The sequence below is a fragment of the Herpailurus yagouaroundi genome, unplaced genomic scaffold, assembly GCF_014898765.1.
Source record: "Herpailurus yagouaroundi ecotype Mexico unplaced genomic scaffold, PumYag 77, whole genome shotgun sequence".
Lineage (NCBI taxonomy): Eukaryota > Metazoa > Chordata > Mammalia > Carnivora > Felidae > Herpailurus > Herpailurus yagouaroundi.
In genome coordinates, this window is record NW_024412388.1 from 23,438,505 (window position 1) to 23,456,704 (window position 18,200).

At 43.0% G+C, this 18,200-nt stretch overlaps 1 protein-coding gene and 1 non-coding gene across 21 annotated transcripts in view; both read right to left on the reverse strand.

Moving 5' to 3' along the window:
- Positions 1-18,200, reverse strand: part of PUM1 (pumilio RNA binding family member 1) — a 135,375-nt gene that overhangs the window by 32,369 nt on the left and 84,806 nt on the right. For 12 of the 20 annotated variants that reach the window (XM_040467300.1, XM_040467253.1, XM_040467259.1 and 9 more), the window contains 6 exons: positions 16,841-16,945; positions 12,069-12,220; positions 7,097-7,235; positions 5,658-5,801; positions 4,448-4,744; positions 3,124-3,360 (listed from right to left, as the gene is read on the reverse strand). In XM_040467300.1, the coding sequence (XP_040323234.1) occupies positions 3,124-3,360; positions 4,448-4,744; positions 5,658-5,801; positions 7,097-7,235; positions 12,069-12,220; positions 16,841-16,945 (1,074 nt within the window). The remainder of the gene's footprint in view (positions 1-3,123; positions 3,361-4,447; positions 4,745-5,657; positions 5,802-7,096; positions 7,236-12,068; positions 12,221-16,840; positions 16,946-18,200) is intronic. The other 8 variants (XM_040467309.1, XM_040467267.1, XM_040467243.1 and 5 more) reach the window with 3 other exon arrangements.
- On the reverse strand, positions 6,900-6,976 carry LOC121027908 (small nucleolar RNA SNORD103/SNORD85). The gene has a single exon (XR_005788990.1). It is a non-coding gene; the product is annotated as a small nucleolar RNA SNORD103/SNORD85 (small nucleolar RNA).

The following is an 18,200-nucleotide window of genomic DNA, read 5'->3' on the forward strand; positions in this document are numbered from 1 at the left end:
GGGGGAAGGGGGAAGGGGGAAGGGAAAGGAAAGGAAAGGAAAGGAAAGGAAAGGAAAGGAAAGGAAAGGAAAGGAAAGGAAAAAAGAAAAGAAAATAGAAAAGAAAAGAAAAGAAAAGAAAAGAAAAGAAAAGAAAAGAGAAAAGAAAAGAAAAGAAAAGAAAAGAAAAGAAAAGAAAAGAAAAGAAAAGAGAAAAGAAAAGAAAGCAATTCCCACACCTCTGTTTTGTCTAGATTAGGACTAAAGCATAGGACAACCCTTCTGTCAAGCAAACAGACCGAGCAGAGGCAAAGCTCTACCGATCAAGACACAAAGTTCCTCAGGAAGGACATGTATGGTTTACACAGCACGCGTAGCAATGGAAGTCCAATGCGAACCCATACAACTAAGTTGCCTAAATGAGGTAAACTGTTTCAAAAGGGAAGATACGTTTAAAAATAAAGCCAGGCGGGCAGCAGGAGTCCTTAAAATGAGAAATGACTCACACCAACAGTTATTGCCTACCTCACAGGGGGAACATAATTAAGAAGGATTTAATTGCAGATATACTGGAAAGAGGAAAGGCACCATGCACCCAAGTATTGTTTCCAGCCCCATTTTCAAACACCAAGAACCACAGCACTTAGTTCAGAGGCTGACAGAGCCAACCTGTAGCTAAAGCCCACAGGACAAATCTGGCCTGCCACCTATTTTTATAAATAAAGTTTGACTGCGTGAGAGCTACACATTCATTTACATTTTGTTTGTGGCCAATTTTGTACCTCACAACAGAGTTGAATACTTACTACAGAGGCCACCTGACCTGCAAGCCTACAATATCTACCATCTGTCTCTTAACCAAAAAAACTGTTAAATTAAAAAAAAAAAAAAAAAAAATTGGGGCATCTGGGTGGCTCCATCGGTGAAGCGTCCAACTTCAACTCGGGTCATGATCTCACAGTTCATGGGTTCAAGCCCCACATCAGGCTCTCCACCATCAGCCCGGAGCCTGCTGTGGATCCTCTGTCTCCCTCTCTCCCTGCCCCTCCCCCACTCCCTCACTCTCTCTCAAAAATAAACAAACGTTGAAAACAATTTTTTTTTTTAGTAAAGTAAAAATGTTTGCAGATTTAGTTTCTTTACTACAAATGTCAGATTATTAGCTGACACGGTTCAAATGTTTAACTCGAGGAATTAAAAAGAGAGACTTTCTGGACGTGATGAAAACACTGGTTTAACAGATACCCTGGGTATGTCAAGGGCCAGGACATGCACACTGACAGTGCAGGCTTCAGGGCCGAAGAGGTTTGACACTAAATCTCTTCAGAGAACGCGAAGACCTAGGCAAGATATTTAAGGCAGTTTCCTCACTTTGTATCATGGGCAAAATACCTAATCCCTGCCTGAGTCATATGTACAGCACCCAAAACCATTAATAGCAGCCAATAATAACCACTAAGTGTTAGCTCCTTCCATCTATATACTAAACTGGGACTTTCGTTTACCCCTAATGATCTGCATTAACCCTCAGTCTTTAAAGGGAAGCATTCTGTCACTAGGAAACCCTGTCGTGCGACGGACCCCACTGCCTTCTCTGTCCAACACGTATTTACCCATCTGGAATGTCCCCACCACTTTTCTAAAGTAACGTCCATATGGAACCTGAGCCCACGAGTTCTACAAGAACAGCTCTGACCTCGGAGATTGCAGGACACAAACACACTCACACAAATGCATATGTGCGTACACAGCTTTGCCTGAAAACCCACCACTCCAACCCAGCGACCGCACTTTCCAGTCCCAGAATAAGAACTCTATTATCCTATCCCCTTCGAGACTTTTTTGATTTCTATAGATCACTTTGCGGTCTTTGTCTTTCCAAATGAAAGCATACTATTTGTTTTTAGTCAGTTCTCATTTCAGAGCCCGTAAAGCCACTTCTAACCTTGCTGGTGAAAACTGAACACAGTCCACGTAAACTACAAGCTCTGGATGACAACGATGTTAATGAGGTCATTGTTGCAAAGGTCCCAGTCTGCCGGGGGACACTGATAATGGAGGAGTGTGCACGAGCACAAGGCAGAGGGTGTGGGGGTAATCCCTGTACTTTCCCCTCAATCTTGCTATGGATCTAAAACTGCTCTTAAAAAAATGTCTTTTTTTTAAAAAAAAATAATAATAATAAATAGAGGATTAAAAAACAAAAAAACAAAAACCAGAATCTTCTGGGGGAAGTACCCAAACACAATGATTTTTCCCAGGACACTGCCAGTTTAGGTCTATCATCAGAGTAATTATTAACAGCACTCCCATCCACTCTCAAACATGCCCTGGGCTGCACGATAAATTATATGGTCACTCTACTCCAAAGCCTCAACTTCCCCCACCTAAAGAATAAATCAGTGCTTCAGAATCCACACCCAATAAATAACCAAGGGAAGGAAGTATGCACCATCTTCCACCTCTTCCAAGATTTAGGAATTTGCCACCCAAAGTGTTAACATAAAGTTTCTTTTCATTCTTACAGTCTGCTGTTTACAATCCTCTTTTCTTTCCTCATTTTAGGATCTAGATGGTAACATTTTTTAAATCCCCATACACAGTAACAACCTGAACATATAGTTGAGAAATACACTTCTATACTCATTAGCATACTAGGTAGTTTATATAAAAAATTTGTAAGAATCTGGCAAATTTTTTACATAGTGTTTTCTGTGGAAAAGATATTAAGCGTAAACATGGGGGGGAGGGAGTCTGAAAAATAAGGCAAAATATTAATTGTGATATTTCGGTGGTGACACTAGGTGAACACATTCTTTGTCTGTGTCTCTGTGTTTTCCAGCTTTACTGAAAATGAATCTGTACTGGGTTTCTCATGAAAGACTCACGTGTAGACCAAGAACAAGATGTTCAGACGGAAGCTGAAGTGAATATACAGGGGACGCACCCAAACTTGAATAAACCCGAAACTGCTATGCTATCTAGGTACAGCCTGTATAACATGAGGCACTTAAGGAAGGCACAGAACACCCAGGGCGCTCCTGGGATAAAGGGACTGTCCTTTGCGTACGCAAAGTACTTGTAATGTCATCAGTGGCAAGAGGTTTCTAGAGTTCAAGGTGGTGTTAGAGTAATGGTTCTTACCCAGGTTTAAGCTTGAAGAGGATCCATGTGAAGAGAGGGAAGGAGGTGGTGTCTGTGAATGTCCTGGTCCCTGACTAGGGAGAGGCATGCCCACGGGTCCAGGAGAGGAGGAAAAGCTAAGGCCGTTATAAAAACTGTGTCCAATGGGGGTCAAGCTGCTCGATGTCCTCTTATAAAGGTCACTGCTGCCAGTCAGGGAGTCACGGCGGGAGCCACTGCCAGTGTTGGAGTTTGCAACTAAAATGGAATTAAAACAATGCAGATAAGAAAAGGCCTGTTCTTTGAAGAACAAGCCCAGTGACCTGTTCCTAACACTTTGATCCAGACTCCTTACCACCGCAAATCTGTCAGCAGAGACAGCCTAACTGTTCATGTGGCAGTTCTAGGGGCAGGTAAAGTAAAAAAGAGGACATGGCTCGGTTTAACATGAAACTTTTGTTCAAACCATCACACGAATGCTAAATTTACCTTCCTTTGGTGTCACATATTATGGGGTGGGGATGGGTTAAAAAGCTCTGACGGCCACATAAGCTATGGAAAAGGTGAAAGAAAATGGGCTAGAAAGAATGCCTTTCATCAACCCAAAGGTTCTAGTAGAAAAATGGAGTACAGAAAAAAAAAAGATTTGTAAATGGGGTATCGTCCCCCTACACAAGACTTACATATGAAAGCCTGTTTTCTCAATGGGTTCGATCAAGAGTTACTGCTAGCCCCCAATTCCAATTGAAGATTCTCACTCTCAAACATGCCCTGCTCTTCGGAGATCACATGGTTTTACAAACACTGCAATTATCCCACTGTTTCCCTTACTCCTTCCCTGCTTTTCTCTCCCATCAAAACATTAAAAATACCTTGGTCTAATTTCCGCCTTCCCACTTTGCCATAATATCCACCTTAATTCTTCTCAGAAGACTGGAGAAAATTCCTGACTCTTCAAGGCCTGCAGACTGTGGGGTACGCTACCCTGTGGTCTTTGGTAAGTCCTCCTCCCTCAGTTTTTAGTGTCCACATTTCTACGCTTCCCTCCACGTTCTTCCCAATGCCTGAAAAAAATCGCCCCTGGTTTTCCAATCCCTGGAACAAATCGACTCTGAGAGTATAAATAAGTAGCAACATAAGCATAAAACTGAAATCGGCCCCAACCCTAAAAACTTGATTTTAACAGTCCATCATCTCAGATATGTGGGACGGCCGGCTTCCCACGGGGGTCGGTCCAGATCTGCCTGGGGCATCTGTCCAGGATTCCATGCACTGTCAGTGTTCCATAAAGATTGTAAAAATAATTACAATTCAGTTTTAACAGCACATAAAGTCTGATTTCTACCTGCGGTTCCAAACCCTCCAAGGGCTGATCCCAGGGTGGCGCCGAGAGAACTGCTACTTCCAAATCCCAAGGACGTGTTGGCAGGCTGGGCTGAGCCCTGGGAGAAGAGGGAGCTGCTCTGTGAGTTGCTGCTCAGAGAGTTGTTGCCATAGAAAGAGCTGGATGCCAGGCTGTTACTGGGCTGCTGCTGGGGCTGGGGCTGGGGCTGCTGGGTTCCTAAAGGGCGAAACGGTCCATTTGTTGTTCCAGCAAGACCACCGGCTGCTCCATTTGCTGAAGCTGCGGCCGCTGCAACAGCTACGAAGAAGAAAGCAAACCATTGGGCTATGAAAGGGACTGGCCGCATTCCCCCAGCCACGGTGTCATCCTTCCGAAAACCCCGTAACGCCGTCCTATCTCTTCGAAGTGGACGTGAGCCTCGTACACAACTACGCAAATCTGCCTTCGATCCCTTCATCTGAAGCTTCTATTTTCTATTTCTGCTTCCAATGTGAAGTCAAAATACCACCGAAGCCAAATTCACTATGGTGGCAGCTTTAAGGAGTCTGCAGTTTAAAACAGGTACAGATGTCAAACGTAGCTCTTTTAACTACAACTACTTCCTCAAATCTCAAGTTCCACAAATATCATCGTTGAGGACTTTTCCAGAACCACTGTCATCAATATACTCAAGTCCCTCGAATTCCTAAACATGTTGCTCTCTTCTAGATGTTTCCGCCGTTGCTCCTAATTTACATTCCTAATATATATACACACACACACAAAGCCTAAAACAAAAACCTATGTATCGTTTATCCCCCATCAAAATGTATTGCTCTGCCACTTCTCACTACTCCCTCCGTCCCGCCTCCACCCCGAAAAACAAAAACAACATATTTAAAAAAAAACATTATCTGAAAATAATGAAAATAAGGACATGGATTTCTGTGAAATCAGCCTTGGACTGCTGCCAACGGTGCCGTTGTGCGTGAGTAATCCAACTTCCTATGTTCACGGTGGAGCAGGTCCTTGCTGCTAACCAGCTGGCACATGGCTGTCAACAGAATCTATCGAGGTCACTTGCTGCTTCTGCTTTTTCTCTTTGAAATATTACAGGGCAGAATTGCTATATCGAGAACTGTCAAATGAAGTACATTTCAACAGACTGTAAGAACATCGTCCGTCGCCCATTTTGGATCTCTGACAGGAGTTCACGGAGCGGGAAGCTCACCTGCTTGAGCGGCTGAGGAACTGATGATGACTGGGGCGGGAGCGACCAGCCGCACAGGAGCCCCGAGACCGTTTCTCGCCCCTGCGTTCACCACGAGGGCACCCGTTTGGTCATAGTAAGCAGCAGGAGCCAAGACCGGATAACCTGGGAATGTCAAGCCACATGTGAGTAGACAGGAAGCTACCAGGGCCTCCTGGGCGCTAGCAGACTGTAAACAGTCACAGATTTGACCGTGGGGACCGACAGACGCAGATTTCTATCCTGGCTTCACTACCTGGACAGCGGTATGACCCTGAATCTCTGCGCATCCCATTTCCCCAGTGACGATGATAAGAATACCTGCCTCATAAAAGTCTTGAGACGATCAGAGGAGGAATGCGAAAGATCTCGTATGGTGTCTGGCACAGAATGGTACGGTATTATTCATCATCCGCTAAGTGTCAGAAAGGGAATTCGGCGGGCCAGGGAAACCTGCGCTCTTCCAAGTGCCAACCAAGGTTACCACCAGAAATCATACCCTGACAATTTTTTTTACAGTTTCCTCGACTACGAAAATAACAGAGAGTATCAACGATTACAACGCAGTACTTCCATACCTCGTAACAGTCTAAGCACAAATACCCTGCAAGTTACCAGGTAAAACCTAGACACACTTCAAATAATAGGATCTTTCAGCACCTCATGGAATCTCCAAATGCTATTGAGCCACAGGAGAAATTACAGGTGACTTCCCAATAAAAGCTGAATGCTTAGTAACTCGTACAACAAATGATGCAGGTTAAAGTTACTCGCTGAATTCCTAAGTAGTTCAGTCAATGTGGCTACGCTCCATGATCAGTAAGAATCCATAAATTTATGCTGAGGTCTCACAAGGACCTGTTTCAAAGGAAGAAGCACAAATTACTTCCAACCTGTGCAAAGAACAGGACCAGGTGACAGTGAGCCAAGAATCACCTCTGCTCGAGGTGAAGATCAACCACAGGTAGGGAACCACAAAGCACCTCTGCTGTCGGCTCAGGAGAAATCCCAGAAACGTAAGGGATGGCCCCATCAAGGAACACTAGGAACTTCTTCCGTAATACTGTTCAAAGACATCAGCATAAAGACTAAAACCTGGGAGTGATGCTAAAGTAGCCTGCCCACTCCTTCCATCATCCCCAGTCCCAAGGGACAGAACAGATCACCACCAAAGGACAACGGCATACTCCAAGCAGTGTGTGGAGAGACACATGTAAGATTAAGACTGGCTCAGAACAATCAGGTGCTCTCATCAACGACGATGGTCTCAGTGAGGGCAAGTGTATGTCATCCCTGCCAGTCCCCAAATCGTGACAAGTCTGCTACGCAAGCTGAAAGCACCGCCTGCTTTCCTCTCAGTCTCCCCCAACAAGCAGACTGTTTTTTCCCTCAAAGCATGAGGAACAACAATGCAGCCTCACCTGGCATGCCTGCAGCCAGTCCTTGTCCAAAAGCAAGGGCAGAATTCACTGCTGCAGCTGCCACTAGTGGATCTGTTTGCTGTCCCTGCTGGTTCTGATTTGGGGTCAAAGGACGCTGGCTGGCTCCTCCACGGAGAACCTGGGAGACAGAAATAAATCAACTACTTTCTTCTCATTGGAAATACCTAAGACCCACCGTGTGCTTAAGTTGGGTCAACTTTTTTAAATTGGTAGTTGTAAACCATTTCTCCTATAATGTTTTATATGGCATGGCTGTTAGGATAAAAGTTCAATTAACAACATTTCATTGAATGAAATCTCATTCTACCACTCTTAAACATTATTACCTTTACAAGCAGCCAAAAGCCTATACAAGTGAGGATTCATTAATCAAATACTTCATGCCTTCCATCTGGCAGGTACTAGAGACAAGGCAACGAACAAGACAAACAAAGCCCCTGCCCTCTTAAAGCTTTCATTCCAGTGAACGAAGACAGATAACTAAGTCTAAACACGGTGTCAGTGCTCTGACAAAAAGTGCGTCAAGGAGGAGGATGGAGTGGGAAGGGGAGTTTAGATAGGTAAACAGAGGTAATTTACCCACATAATTAGACTAAAATAGCTGTGTCTAAAGGGGAACACACACACACACACACACCCCAAAAAGTCTGTATTTCCTTTATAGAATATAAGAACATCTTCTCTACCCTATAACACTATTGGTATTCAACAAGGCCCAAATGGTGGTCCCGAATGAGCTCACCAGGACTGGATTTAGGAGGCCTCCGAGCTGTTTCTATTTCTCCTCTCATAAATTTCACAACAGACGGCAATCTAAATGGAGAGGTGTCAAGAGCACTGTCATTTCAGTACAGAACACCAGTTCTGCCACTGTGATGAAGGATCTACTTTTTATTAATGAAACATGGGCACCAAAATGCTGGTAATCTTTCTTTTTCTGAATGCTCTGAAGAATCTACTCCACGTGATCTATATGCTCCAGTAAGTAAAAATGCAAAACACACAGACCGAGGCTAAAATTATAAAATGCGTTTTGCAATGTTTTCCAAAGGCAAAGTTCTTCTCGGATCACTTTCACTATCACTTTGCTATTTATAAAAGTTAGACATATGGTCAGGAACCTGGGTACAGATTATTCTTGGTACCACTGGGTAAACAATATAAAAGAGAAACACCACTAGCTATTTATTAAATGAGCATAAGAGAAACAACACCATCCACACTGGCAAGAAGAGATGTGTAGACAATTTACTCCCAGTCTCTTATTTCCTTCTCTGTAAAATTAGTTAAGGGTAACAGCTGATCCTGCAAATATGATGGGAGCATTCAAATTAATTTCTGCAAGGCACAATACCTGGTACCCAGGAGATAATCAATAACCAATAGCTAATTACTATCAAAATATTTATTTGTGACCTAAGGAATCTAACAGACTTTCCAAGAGAAAGAGTGCTTTAATCCACACAGAAGAGTCAAAGGAGGTTGCCCAGGGGAGTGTTTGCACCAAGATCCAAAAGAGCTCTCACTCTAGGAAAAGTAAACAGCATGTACACATATATGGCAAATACTAATAGTTCAAGAACTAATACAACATCAATGAAACCATCATTATCATTGGGCATTATGAACTAGGCTTATGTGTGGTTAGGAGTTGTAGGAAAGGTCAGGGGACAGGGGAATGGACGATGTGCCTGAAGAAAGAGGGAGTCCAGACTACTGAGCCCCGTTTTAATGAGAGAAACGTTGTTTCCTTTATGTCCAGTCTCTAGAAAACTGTGTGGGACCCTGATGACTAATCAAAGTTCTTAGGTCCACTGCCAATGTGTATATATTTTAATTTCATCAGTAGCTATCAAGTCTGGATTTTATGGAAACACATGTATAAAATTTATAAGTAACATTTTAACATCTAACAAAATCACAAAAATTACTTTGTAAAACACTATCCTTGGAGTTAGCTTACTATCTCTCTTTATGATGTAAAAGCTGTTAAATTCAAATTTCTTTTAAAAGGTACCAATTTAAATACAGCATTTGAGATCTACCAATACCTAATACTCAAGGAGATGCTCAATGGGGATATCTTTATTAATAATCATTCATCCTTCTATAGTTCACCGTGCTCGGTAAAATTATCATCTACAGAGTCTCCTCCATTCTAGAAAGTTCAGAAGCCATTCTAAATGCTTCTCTCTAGTGGCGCCTGGGTGGCTCAGTTGGTTAAGCATCTGACTTCGGCTCAGGTCATGATCTCACGGTCCGTGAGTTCAAGCCCTGCGTCGCCCTCTGTGCTGACAGCTCAGAGCCTGGAGCCTGCTTCGGATTCTGAGTCTCCCTCTCTCTCTGCCCCTCCCCTACTCACACTCTGTCTCCCTCTCCCTCAAAATAAATAAACATTAAGAAAAAAAATTTTTTTTTAAATCTCAACGCTTCTCTCTCAAAATGCAGTATCTAACACCAAATCACTGCCAGGTTTGCCAACACGTCCTTGGCTTCAACCCAACACACAAGGAGTTTTTCTTTAGCAAACGCTTAAAATAGAAAAGAACAAAAATTTTATCAGGTGTCAAAGGAACCTTCAAAAAGGATGAAAAAGGAATCAGAAGTATGATGGAGTAGCTGGAATGTCACTGCCTGTGCAGAAAGTTCCAGCAATTAGGTGTGGAACAGTTACCACGCCTAGAACACAACAAATGCTTTCTGATTAAAACATAAAGGCCAAAAAGGTCAAAAGCAAAGTTTAAAAAGGGCCTCTCATTTCAAGGACTATGACAAAGGACTTCACCAATAAAACTGTTTTTTCCTAAAATGACTGAAACAGAAACTGACAAAAATAACTTTGGAACTGAACTATGGCTGCTTATTAAAAAGTAAAAAGCAATGTGAATAATCTTTTCTCGGTAGGGTCTGCAACTGTGGGTGACAGAAATCCCTGAAATGCAAATGACTGCCATGCCCATTTGACAGCTCAGGAGACAGACTCTCTGCATACAGAACAGCTGTGCTCCTTGACCTCTAGGTGCAACCAGGCCACAGGACAACAAAGGCCAGGCCTCAGGTTTTCCGGAACTCTGAATATCACAACACAGTCAGAAAATAACACAATTTGTGAATTATAGATTTGTGTTCAAATCTCAACAATATATGTGTGACCCTGGCCACACAAGTTCCATTTCCTCAATCTTATGTAGGGAAATCATATAATCTATCAGAATTAGAATAAGCAAAAGAAATCCTATGTGGAACACTCAGCTTTATTTCTTTAAGCACTTAATTTTAAGCAAAAAGCTTCCAACAAGTAGTTCCTACTATTTTTCTTGCACACTCTGCTAGAACTACTTTGAAAACGTAGCAGCAATTACTTCTGTCTTCCAAATCCACGATTATTTGGCAGCCCTTTAAACATAAAGATCATCATACAAATAAGTACTGACTATCCACAAAGAGTAAGCTATGAGGCTTATTAATAGGGATCACCCATTATGTCAACAAATTATCTGTTAAATTCCCTTACATATCCTGGTACAAGAATTGTACCTTTGCAAAGAAAATCGTGCGTCAGCTTCCAAAAATTTATCTTACGGTAAAATGACTGATCTTACTGGAAAATGATGAATTGGCTAGAATTTTAAGATCTGAGTTTTTCTATAACTTTACGGAATCTAAAATATTAAATACATACTCTCTTAGTGAGACTAGTAAAAACCATTCTTGTTTGCATCGTATCACATATGGTGTTTTGCCTCAAAAGACGGCTTTGACAATGTGTATCAAAGCCTAACTGTTCATTTTATTTGCACAGAAAAAAAAAAAAACAAAACCTCCATTTCTAGGAATTTACTCCATGGAAATAATCAGACACTTATACAAAGGATATCAGTCCATCTTTTTTATAACATCAAAATACTGCTAAGCTAAATATCAAATAATAGTAATAAACTGGCGAAAACATGGGACGCCTGGGTGGCTCAGTCGGTTAAGCGTCCGACTTTGGCTCAGGTCATGATCTCACAATCTGTGAGTTCGAGCCCCGCGTTGGGCTCTGTGCTGACAGCTCACAGCCTGGAGCCTGTTTCAGATTCTGTGTCTCCCTCTCTCTCTGGCCCTCCCCTGTTCATGCTCTGTGTCCCTCTGTCTCAAAAATAAATAAAAACGTTAAACTGGTGAGAACAAAAGACTGGAATACTCTGAGACATTTAAATATAGCTAGCAAATATTTCTAAAAAGCATTAAATAATATGGAAAAGTGTAAAAACTCAAAACTGTGTGGAGAGCATAACCCTGACTTTATCAGAAGTTAAATAAAAAAACTAGAATGACAAATACCAAACATTAATATTGTTTTTTTCCTCACAAGAGGCATTTTTTTCTTCGAGTTTTCTAATTTACCACAATTTTCAGCAATAAACAGGTGTTTTTCTAGTAAGCAGGAGAAAATGGCCTATTCAAAACGAAAGGGCATACTCAGTTTCTTTCCCAACTCATTAAAAAGCTCTTCTTACCCTGAGTCAAAAGGTACAATAGGGTCACAGATTTCTATCCAATTCAGCTGGTGTTCTCAACAGGCAGTCCGGAGAACGAGCACGTCCCCTTTGGTGGCAAGCTGCCCTCGGGCAGGCAGAAGAACTCTGAGAATGGCGTCTAGAAGCAGACTCCGTGTGGCGGAAAGCAGTACTCGCTTTGCCACTTGCTAAGCGCGGACCCTCAACCGCACGATTCTCTACAGTCTTTTCGTGCCCAATCTCATGATCTTACCTAGTCACACAGGCCAAGAACCTGCGAATACAAGGCATTCGGTGAGCCCTGCTGAGTCTGAGCCTGAACCCAGGTAACATGCGCAGGAGGGCACTCACCCATTCACAGCATTTCTCTAGCAGGAGTATCATTACATGTTAATGACAGCCAAGGACTCAAATGCACACTTAGATGGGTAAATTCTCTCTACCCTTACCTGCTGCTGTCCTTGCTGAGCCTGTGGGGTAGTCTGCTGATTTGCAGAATTGGTTGCAGCTGCGGCGGCAGCCGCTTGCTGCTGGAAAAGACTGGCAGGGTAGACTCCCCAGGGAGTGACTCCATAATACTGGTGAGGGACCACAGCCGGGCCTAAAAATATCAAGAGAAAGGTAAGGAAGTTCAGACCAGTCAGAATCCACTCAGGGTTTCCAAAGGCCAAGTCAGACTCAACAGATCCTACCGTAAAATATTAAGAATATATGGATTCAGGGGCACCTGGGTGGCTCAGCCGGTTAAGCATCCAACTTCGGCTCAGGTCATGATCTCACGGTTCATGAGTTCGAGCCCCACAATGGGTTCTGTGCTCAGAGCCTGAAGCCTGCTTCGGATTCCGTCTCTTTCCCTCTCTCTCTCTCTCTCTCTCTCTCTCTCTGCCCCTCCCCCACTCATGCTCTGTCTCCCTCTCTCAAAAAATAAACGTTAAAAAAAATTAAAAGAAAAAAAACATACAGATTCATTCTAGCTGATCGTGGGCTGTTTTTTAAAAAACAGAAAATGTTTTTATATTTTTATAAAAGTCTTCTAAAGCCTATAATATACTCCAGGCCAAGAGGAAGAAGCTAATGAAGGACAAAACATTTTAAAAAGGGAGAATAACTGATCAAAGTCAGAAAGGTTGGGTTTAAGAACAGAGGAACTGGTGCTGGGTCAGGAAGAAGACAAAAAGGCCTATGCTTCCCTGAGAAAGAAAGGACACGGGATAGACAGAGACAAAGTTTGTTATTTGAAGGGAAATAAATGGAGAGTCTGTGTGCATCAAGTGAAGGAAGAGAACAAAAAATTAAGGGTACCCTGCTCTCAATGGTAAGGATGGCACCCAAGGTGACAGCCAGGGACAGGGGCCACGCTGCTCCATTAACTCCCGAAGCAGGAAAATCCACCAGTCTCTGACAACGTGACCCAGACACGCCACTGAACCTCCACCGCTCAATTTCTAAGAGGCTTGGTTCTCCCATTCCTGTTTTGGAAGTCAGTCAACACAACTACATTCAGACACTGACATATGAAATTTTGAACCTAAGTCACCGTTGAAAAGAAACAGAAACAAAACCTTGAGTTCTTACAGACCTGCTGAGTATCCTAAACAAAACTAAGCATTCTGCTTCAATCTAAATGATCTGTTCACCTTCTCTGGGGGAGGCAACAGAGGTAACAGAGCTAGCAGACAGCAGCCTGGGTGGGGCAGGTGTCTAAACCACAGACTCCCCGAAGATGGCAGCAAGAAACACCAAAGCTGCATTGTGCCAACAAGACAAGGGCTCGGAGCCAGCTTCTCACATCTGCTGAAACACATCTCCAGTGAGAAGTTTCTTAAAGCACAGAACTTAAAATATTTGCAACCTGACTGAATAACAACAGTGCCTTTAGACAGAGTTCCAAAGAGCTATTTCAAATGTATCCATTCTGACACAGTAGCTAATCCTGTAGAAATATATATTTCATTAAATCAAAATAAACTGGAACGTGTGTTTTGTTTCCCAGTTTTAAGCTTCTAAAATACAAATAAGTCAAATTACATCCCTGCCCAACACTGCTTTGACATTTCTAAATTGGTATTTTCTGTACCTGTGGGCTTAGCCAAAAAGCAGCTCTGTTTATAAGGCTGCCCACTGTGAAATATGACATCTGGGCGCAAAATAAAGATGCTGCTGCTTAGAAAAGCTAGGTTACAGTATGAGCAACTTTTTTATAATAAGCAAAAGGGTAATAAAAACCTTTTAACGCCTCAGAACCTGCTTAGTCTGAAACACCATACCCAAACTCATCTGACTAGCGTTTACAAAATGGGGTGGTCTTGGACATTTACCGAAAAGAACGAAGGAGAAAACAACAGCGAGACCTTACCTATGCCTTAGTTTCCTCACCTACGAATGGCTATCATAAGGGTGAGGGTGTTGCCACATCCATGGCGAAAGGCTGGACTGCAACCTGCGATGACAGTCTCCACCGAAAGTCAACAAAACCACCTTCAGCTGTGCGCAGACTGCTGCCACCATCAACTTTCATATGATCCTCTAAGTTCTCTCAACTAGCATTTCTACTGCTGCCCCTGGTCACATGGCCTCTGACTGCATTTAGGAAAATACCCCCAGGGTGCATCATCAATTGAGCTGGGCTCATCAGGATGCCTGCTCCAATTCCCGTGTGACGAACACCCCACACGCGGATGCAGTTTCGTAGTTTAGGTGGTTAACATTTCTGGTTCTGTGTGAAAGAGCTCAAGTATTTTTCAGTCTGGCTTAGGGATGACTACAACGATCAAGACCCTCATCACAAAACTATGATCTCAGTGAGGCCAAGCATGTCTTCCCTAAAACTAGTTCTTAGTTTCAAATAACATATAGTCGGGGCGCCTGGGTGGCGCAGTCGGTTAAGCGTCCGACTTCAGCCAGGTCACGATCTCGCGGTCCATGAGTTCGAGCCCCGCGTCAGGCTCTGGGCTGATGGCTCAGAGCCTGGAGCCTGTTTCCAATTCTGTGTCTCCCTCTCTCTCTGCCCCTCCCCCGTTCATGCTCTGTCTCTCTCTGTCCCAAAAATAAATAAAAACGTTGAAAAAAAAAATTAAAAAACAAAAACAAAAACAAAAACAAATAACATATAGTAAATTAGCAAAGGAAAGAAAGTACAGAGAAGGCAATTCAAGATAGCATGGGCACTGGACACGACAGTAAAGTGCATGCATGGATTCTGAGTTAGGCCTGCTTCAAACCCCAACTGTGTGATATTTAAATAGTGTGACCTTTGAAAAAGGGAGCTCTCTGAGCCCTAAATTCCTAATCTGTAAAATCATCCTCCAACAACTCGTATGAAACAAAAGCACTCAGCACAATATCTGGCGAATGGTTAATAAGGGCTGAATAAAAATTAATGATGGTTACGTAGATCGTTCTGCTAGAAAGACACTTGTACTACCCCAAAGGTGAGGGGGACAGAGGAACTATACTACATACATATCCATCAAAACACATGCTATTTGCAACAACATGGATGGCACTGGAGGGTATTACGCTAAGCGAAGTAAGTTGGTCAGAGAAAGACAGATATCACACGTTTTCACTCATGTGTGGAATTTGAGAAACTTAACAGAAGACCATAGGGGAAGGGAAGGAAAAGTAAGTTACAGACAGAGAGGGAGGCAAACCATGAGAGACTCCTAAGTACAGAGAACAAACTGAGGGGTGATGGTGGTGGGAGCCTGGGGGGGTGAGGAAAATGGGCGATGGCATCGCAGAGGGCACTCGTTGAGATGAACAGTGGGTGTTGTGTGGAGATGATGAATCACGGGACTCTACTCCCAAAGCCGAGACTACACTGTGTGTTAGCTAACTTGACGATAAATGATAAAAATAAAAAAGAAAATAAAATCAAGATTTGCTCCTGTCTTTCAAACACAACAAAACCACGCTAAAATGTGAATACTAAAAAAAATAAATAAATTCTATACTGTCCATTTGAGTTCATAATGGCAAACTGCATGCTAGATAAAAAGTAGAATCTTACAATAATATTTAGTCACAATTAACATGACTTGGAGGGATTTGGAAGACATTTACTTCGTCCTGACACTGAATCCAATGTACCATACACGTGTGACCCCATTACGGTGCCAGCAACTGTGCTACAGAGATAAGTAACAGAAAGGCCTGCTTTTGAAAGAGTTCAATCTTAAGGGGGTTTTAAAACCACTCACTCAAACATCCACCAGCAATGAACACAAAGTAATAAGAAGTAACAGAGAAAAACATGGGGGAGGGGGTGGTAGCAAAGGAAGGCTTTCTAGGGGGTAACAACGCCAGCCAATGAGATTCCCAAAGAATGGGAGGAGTTTACTATAGAGGACTAAGGAAACCACAGTCGGCAAAGACACAGAGACCTAAACCAGCGTGGTGTCTGCGGCAAGCTAAAATTCATTTAGTACAGCGAGAATGTGTGGTATGAGCCAGTAAGAGCTGATCCGGAGAGGGGAAGAAAGTGGTATGCGTGTAGAGATATCTACATACAAGTCATGGCGAGAGAGATCAGATCCCTATACACAGTGGGCTCCAGTCTTCACTAATCCTCAGAATGCCGTGGCAGCTCCTTAAAAATGGTGATTCCAAGGAATAGCACACCACCACCACCACCACCCAGTTAGGCTGGAATAATCAGCCATGTTTAACAGCTGAGGTGGGCTGTTAGGCTGGATAAGACGGAAATCAGTGACGGGTTGCTTAAAGATAATACAGCACGAGAAAAAGAAAAATCAAATCAGTGATGGGTTAAAACTGAAAGGTGAGAAGTTAAAATCGATGTTTAAGATAGTTTTCTAGAACAATCAGGGGGGTGGGGGTGGGAGAGGACATTAGCAATATGTAAGAACAGCTGCTAAAGTCTAGATAAAGAGTATAAGGACCTGGACTATGACAGACTACAGGTAGTAGGAAGACCTAGGAGAGGGGAGAAATTCCCAAAATACCTACAAGCAAGTGGTGTCTCCATGGATCACAAATGCCTATACAGGAGGCAGCTCATTAACTTGCCTTTGGATTATGCTCGAGTCTGAGGTTACAGCTAAGGAGAGCTATCCAGCTGGCAGGGAAAGAACACCGGAAAACCAGGAGAGAAATCTCCACCGGAGACTTGGATTTGGGACCCAGTACAAAGAATGCATGCGGGCCAACACGACTTTTCAGCAGGGGATAAAATCCCACATGCAGCAGAACACCTCACCTAGTGTCGCCGCTGCAGCCAGTCCAGCCGTGTAGGGGTCCGTCCCCGGGGGAGCAGCGCTGATGATGTAGGGATTGGGGACAAACGCAGCGGGCGCTAAACCTGCTGAAAACACACCTGTCAGTAAAAACAAACCCGACTAAAACCGCAACCCTAGCAAATACCCACACAGTTTGGCTACTCAACTCCAGGCTGCAGGTGAGAAAAAGAAAAAAGGACAGATTGAAAGGAAAGAGGGCTCTGAAAAGATGAAATAATCCCTACCCTAAAGATTAGGGTGATGTTTATCTACCGTCTTTTTTTATTTTTATTTTTTACTTTTGCTAACAATTTAAACTGTTACGCAGTTGTAAATCCAGCACAATTTCTCAGACTATTAAAATTATAACAGGCTAAAATAAAGCAATTTAAAAGACTTTGTCATGAGATAGAAGGAATCATTTATTTCCATTTAAAACAATTTTCCAGGGGCCCCTGGGTGGCTCAGTTGGTTGAGTGTCTGACTTCAGCTCAGGTCATGATCTTCCAGTCGGGCTCACTGCTGTCAGCATAGAGCCTGCCCCTCCCCCACTCACGCTCTCGCTTGCTTGCTCTCTCTCAAAAATAAAGAAACGCTTATAAATAGATAGATAGATAGATAGATAGATAGATAGATAGATAGAGGCATCTGGGTGGCTCAGTCAGTTAAGCATCTGACTCTTGGATTTTGGTTCTGGTCATGATCTCAAGGTTTGTGACTTTGAGACCCACATCAGGCTCTGTGCTAATAGTATGGATGGAGCCTGCTTGGGGAATCTCTCTCTCCTTCTTTCTCTGCCCTTCCCCTGCTTGTGAGTTCTCTCTCTCTCTCTCTAGCAAAATAAATAAATAAATTTATTTATTTATTTTAAATATTTTTATTTATTTTTGAGACAGAGCATGAGCAGGGGGAGGGGCAGAGAGAGAGGGAGACACAGAATCTGAGGCAGGCTCCAGGCTCTGAGCTGTCAGCACAGAGCCCGATGCGGGGCTTGAACTCACAGACCGTGAGATCATGACCTGAGCCGAAGTCGGACGCTCAACCGACTGAGCCACCCAGGCGCCCCATAAATTTTTTTTTAAAGTATTTACAAAAAGAAATAAACAAAAATAAAACAATTTCCCAGGGATGCTTAGAGCATTCCACTCTTGATTTTGGCTCAGGTCATGACCCCAGGGTCATGGGATCGAGCCCCACATCGGGCTCCACACTGAGTATGGAGCGTGCTTAAGCTAAGATTGTCTCTTTCCCTCTGTCCGTCTCCCCTACTCGTACTCTCTCTCTAAATTAAAAAAAAAAAAAAAAAAATTCTGGACAGCTTTTCTCAAAGAAAAATGTATG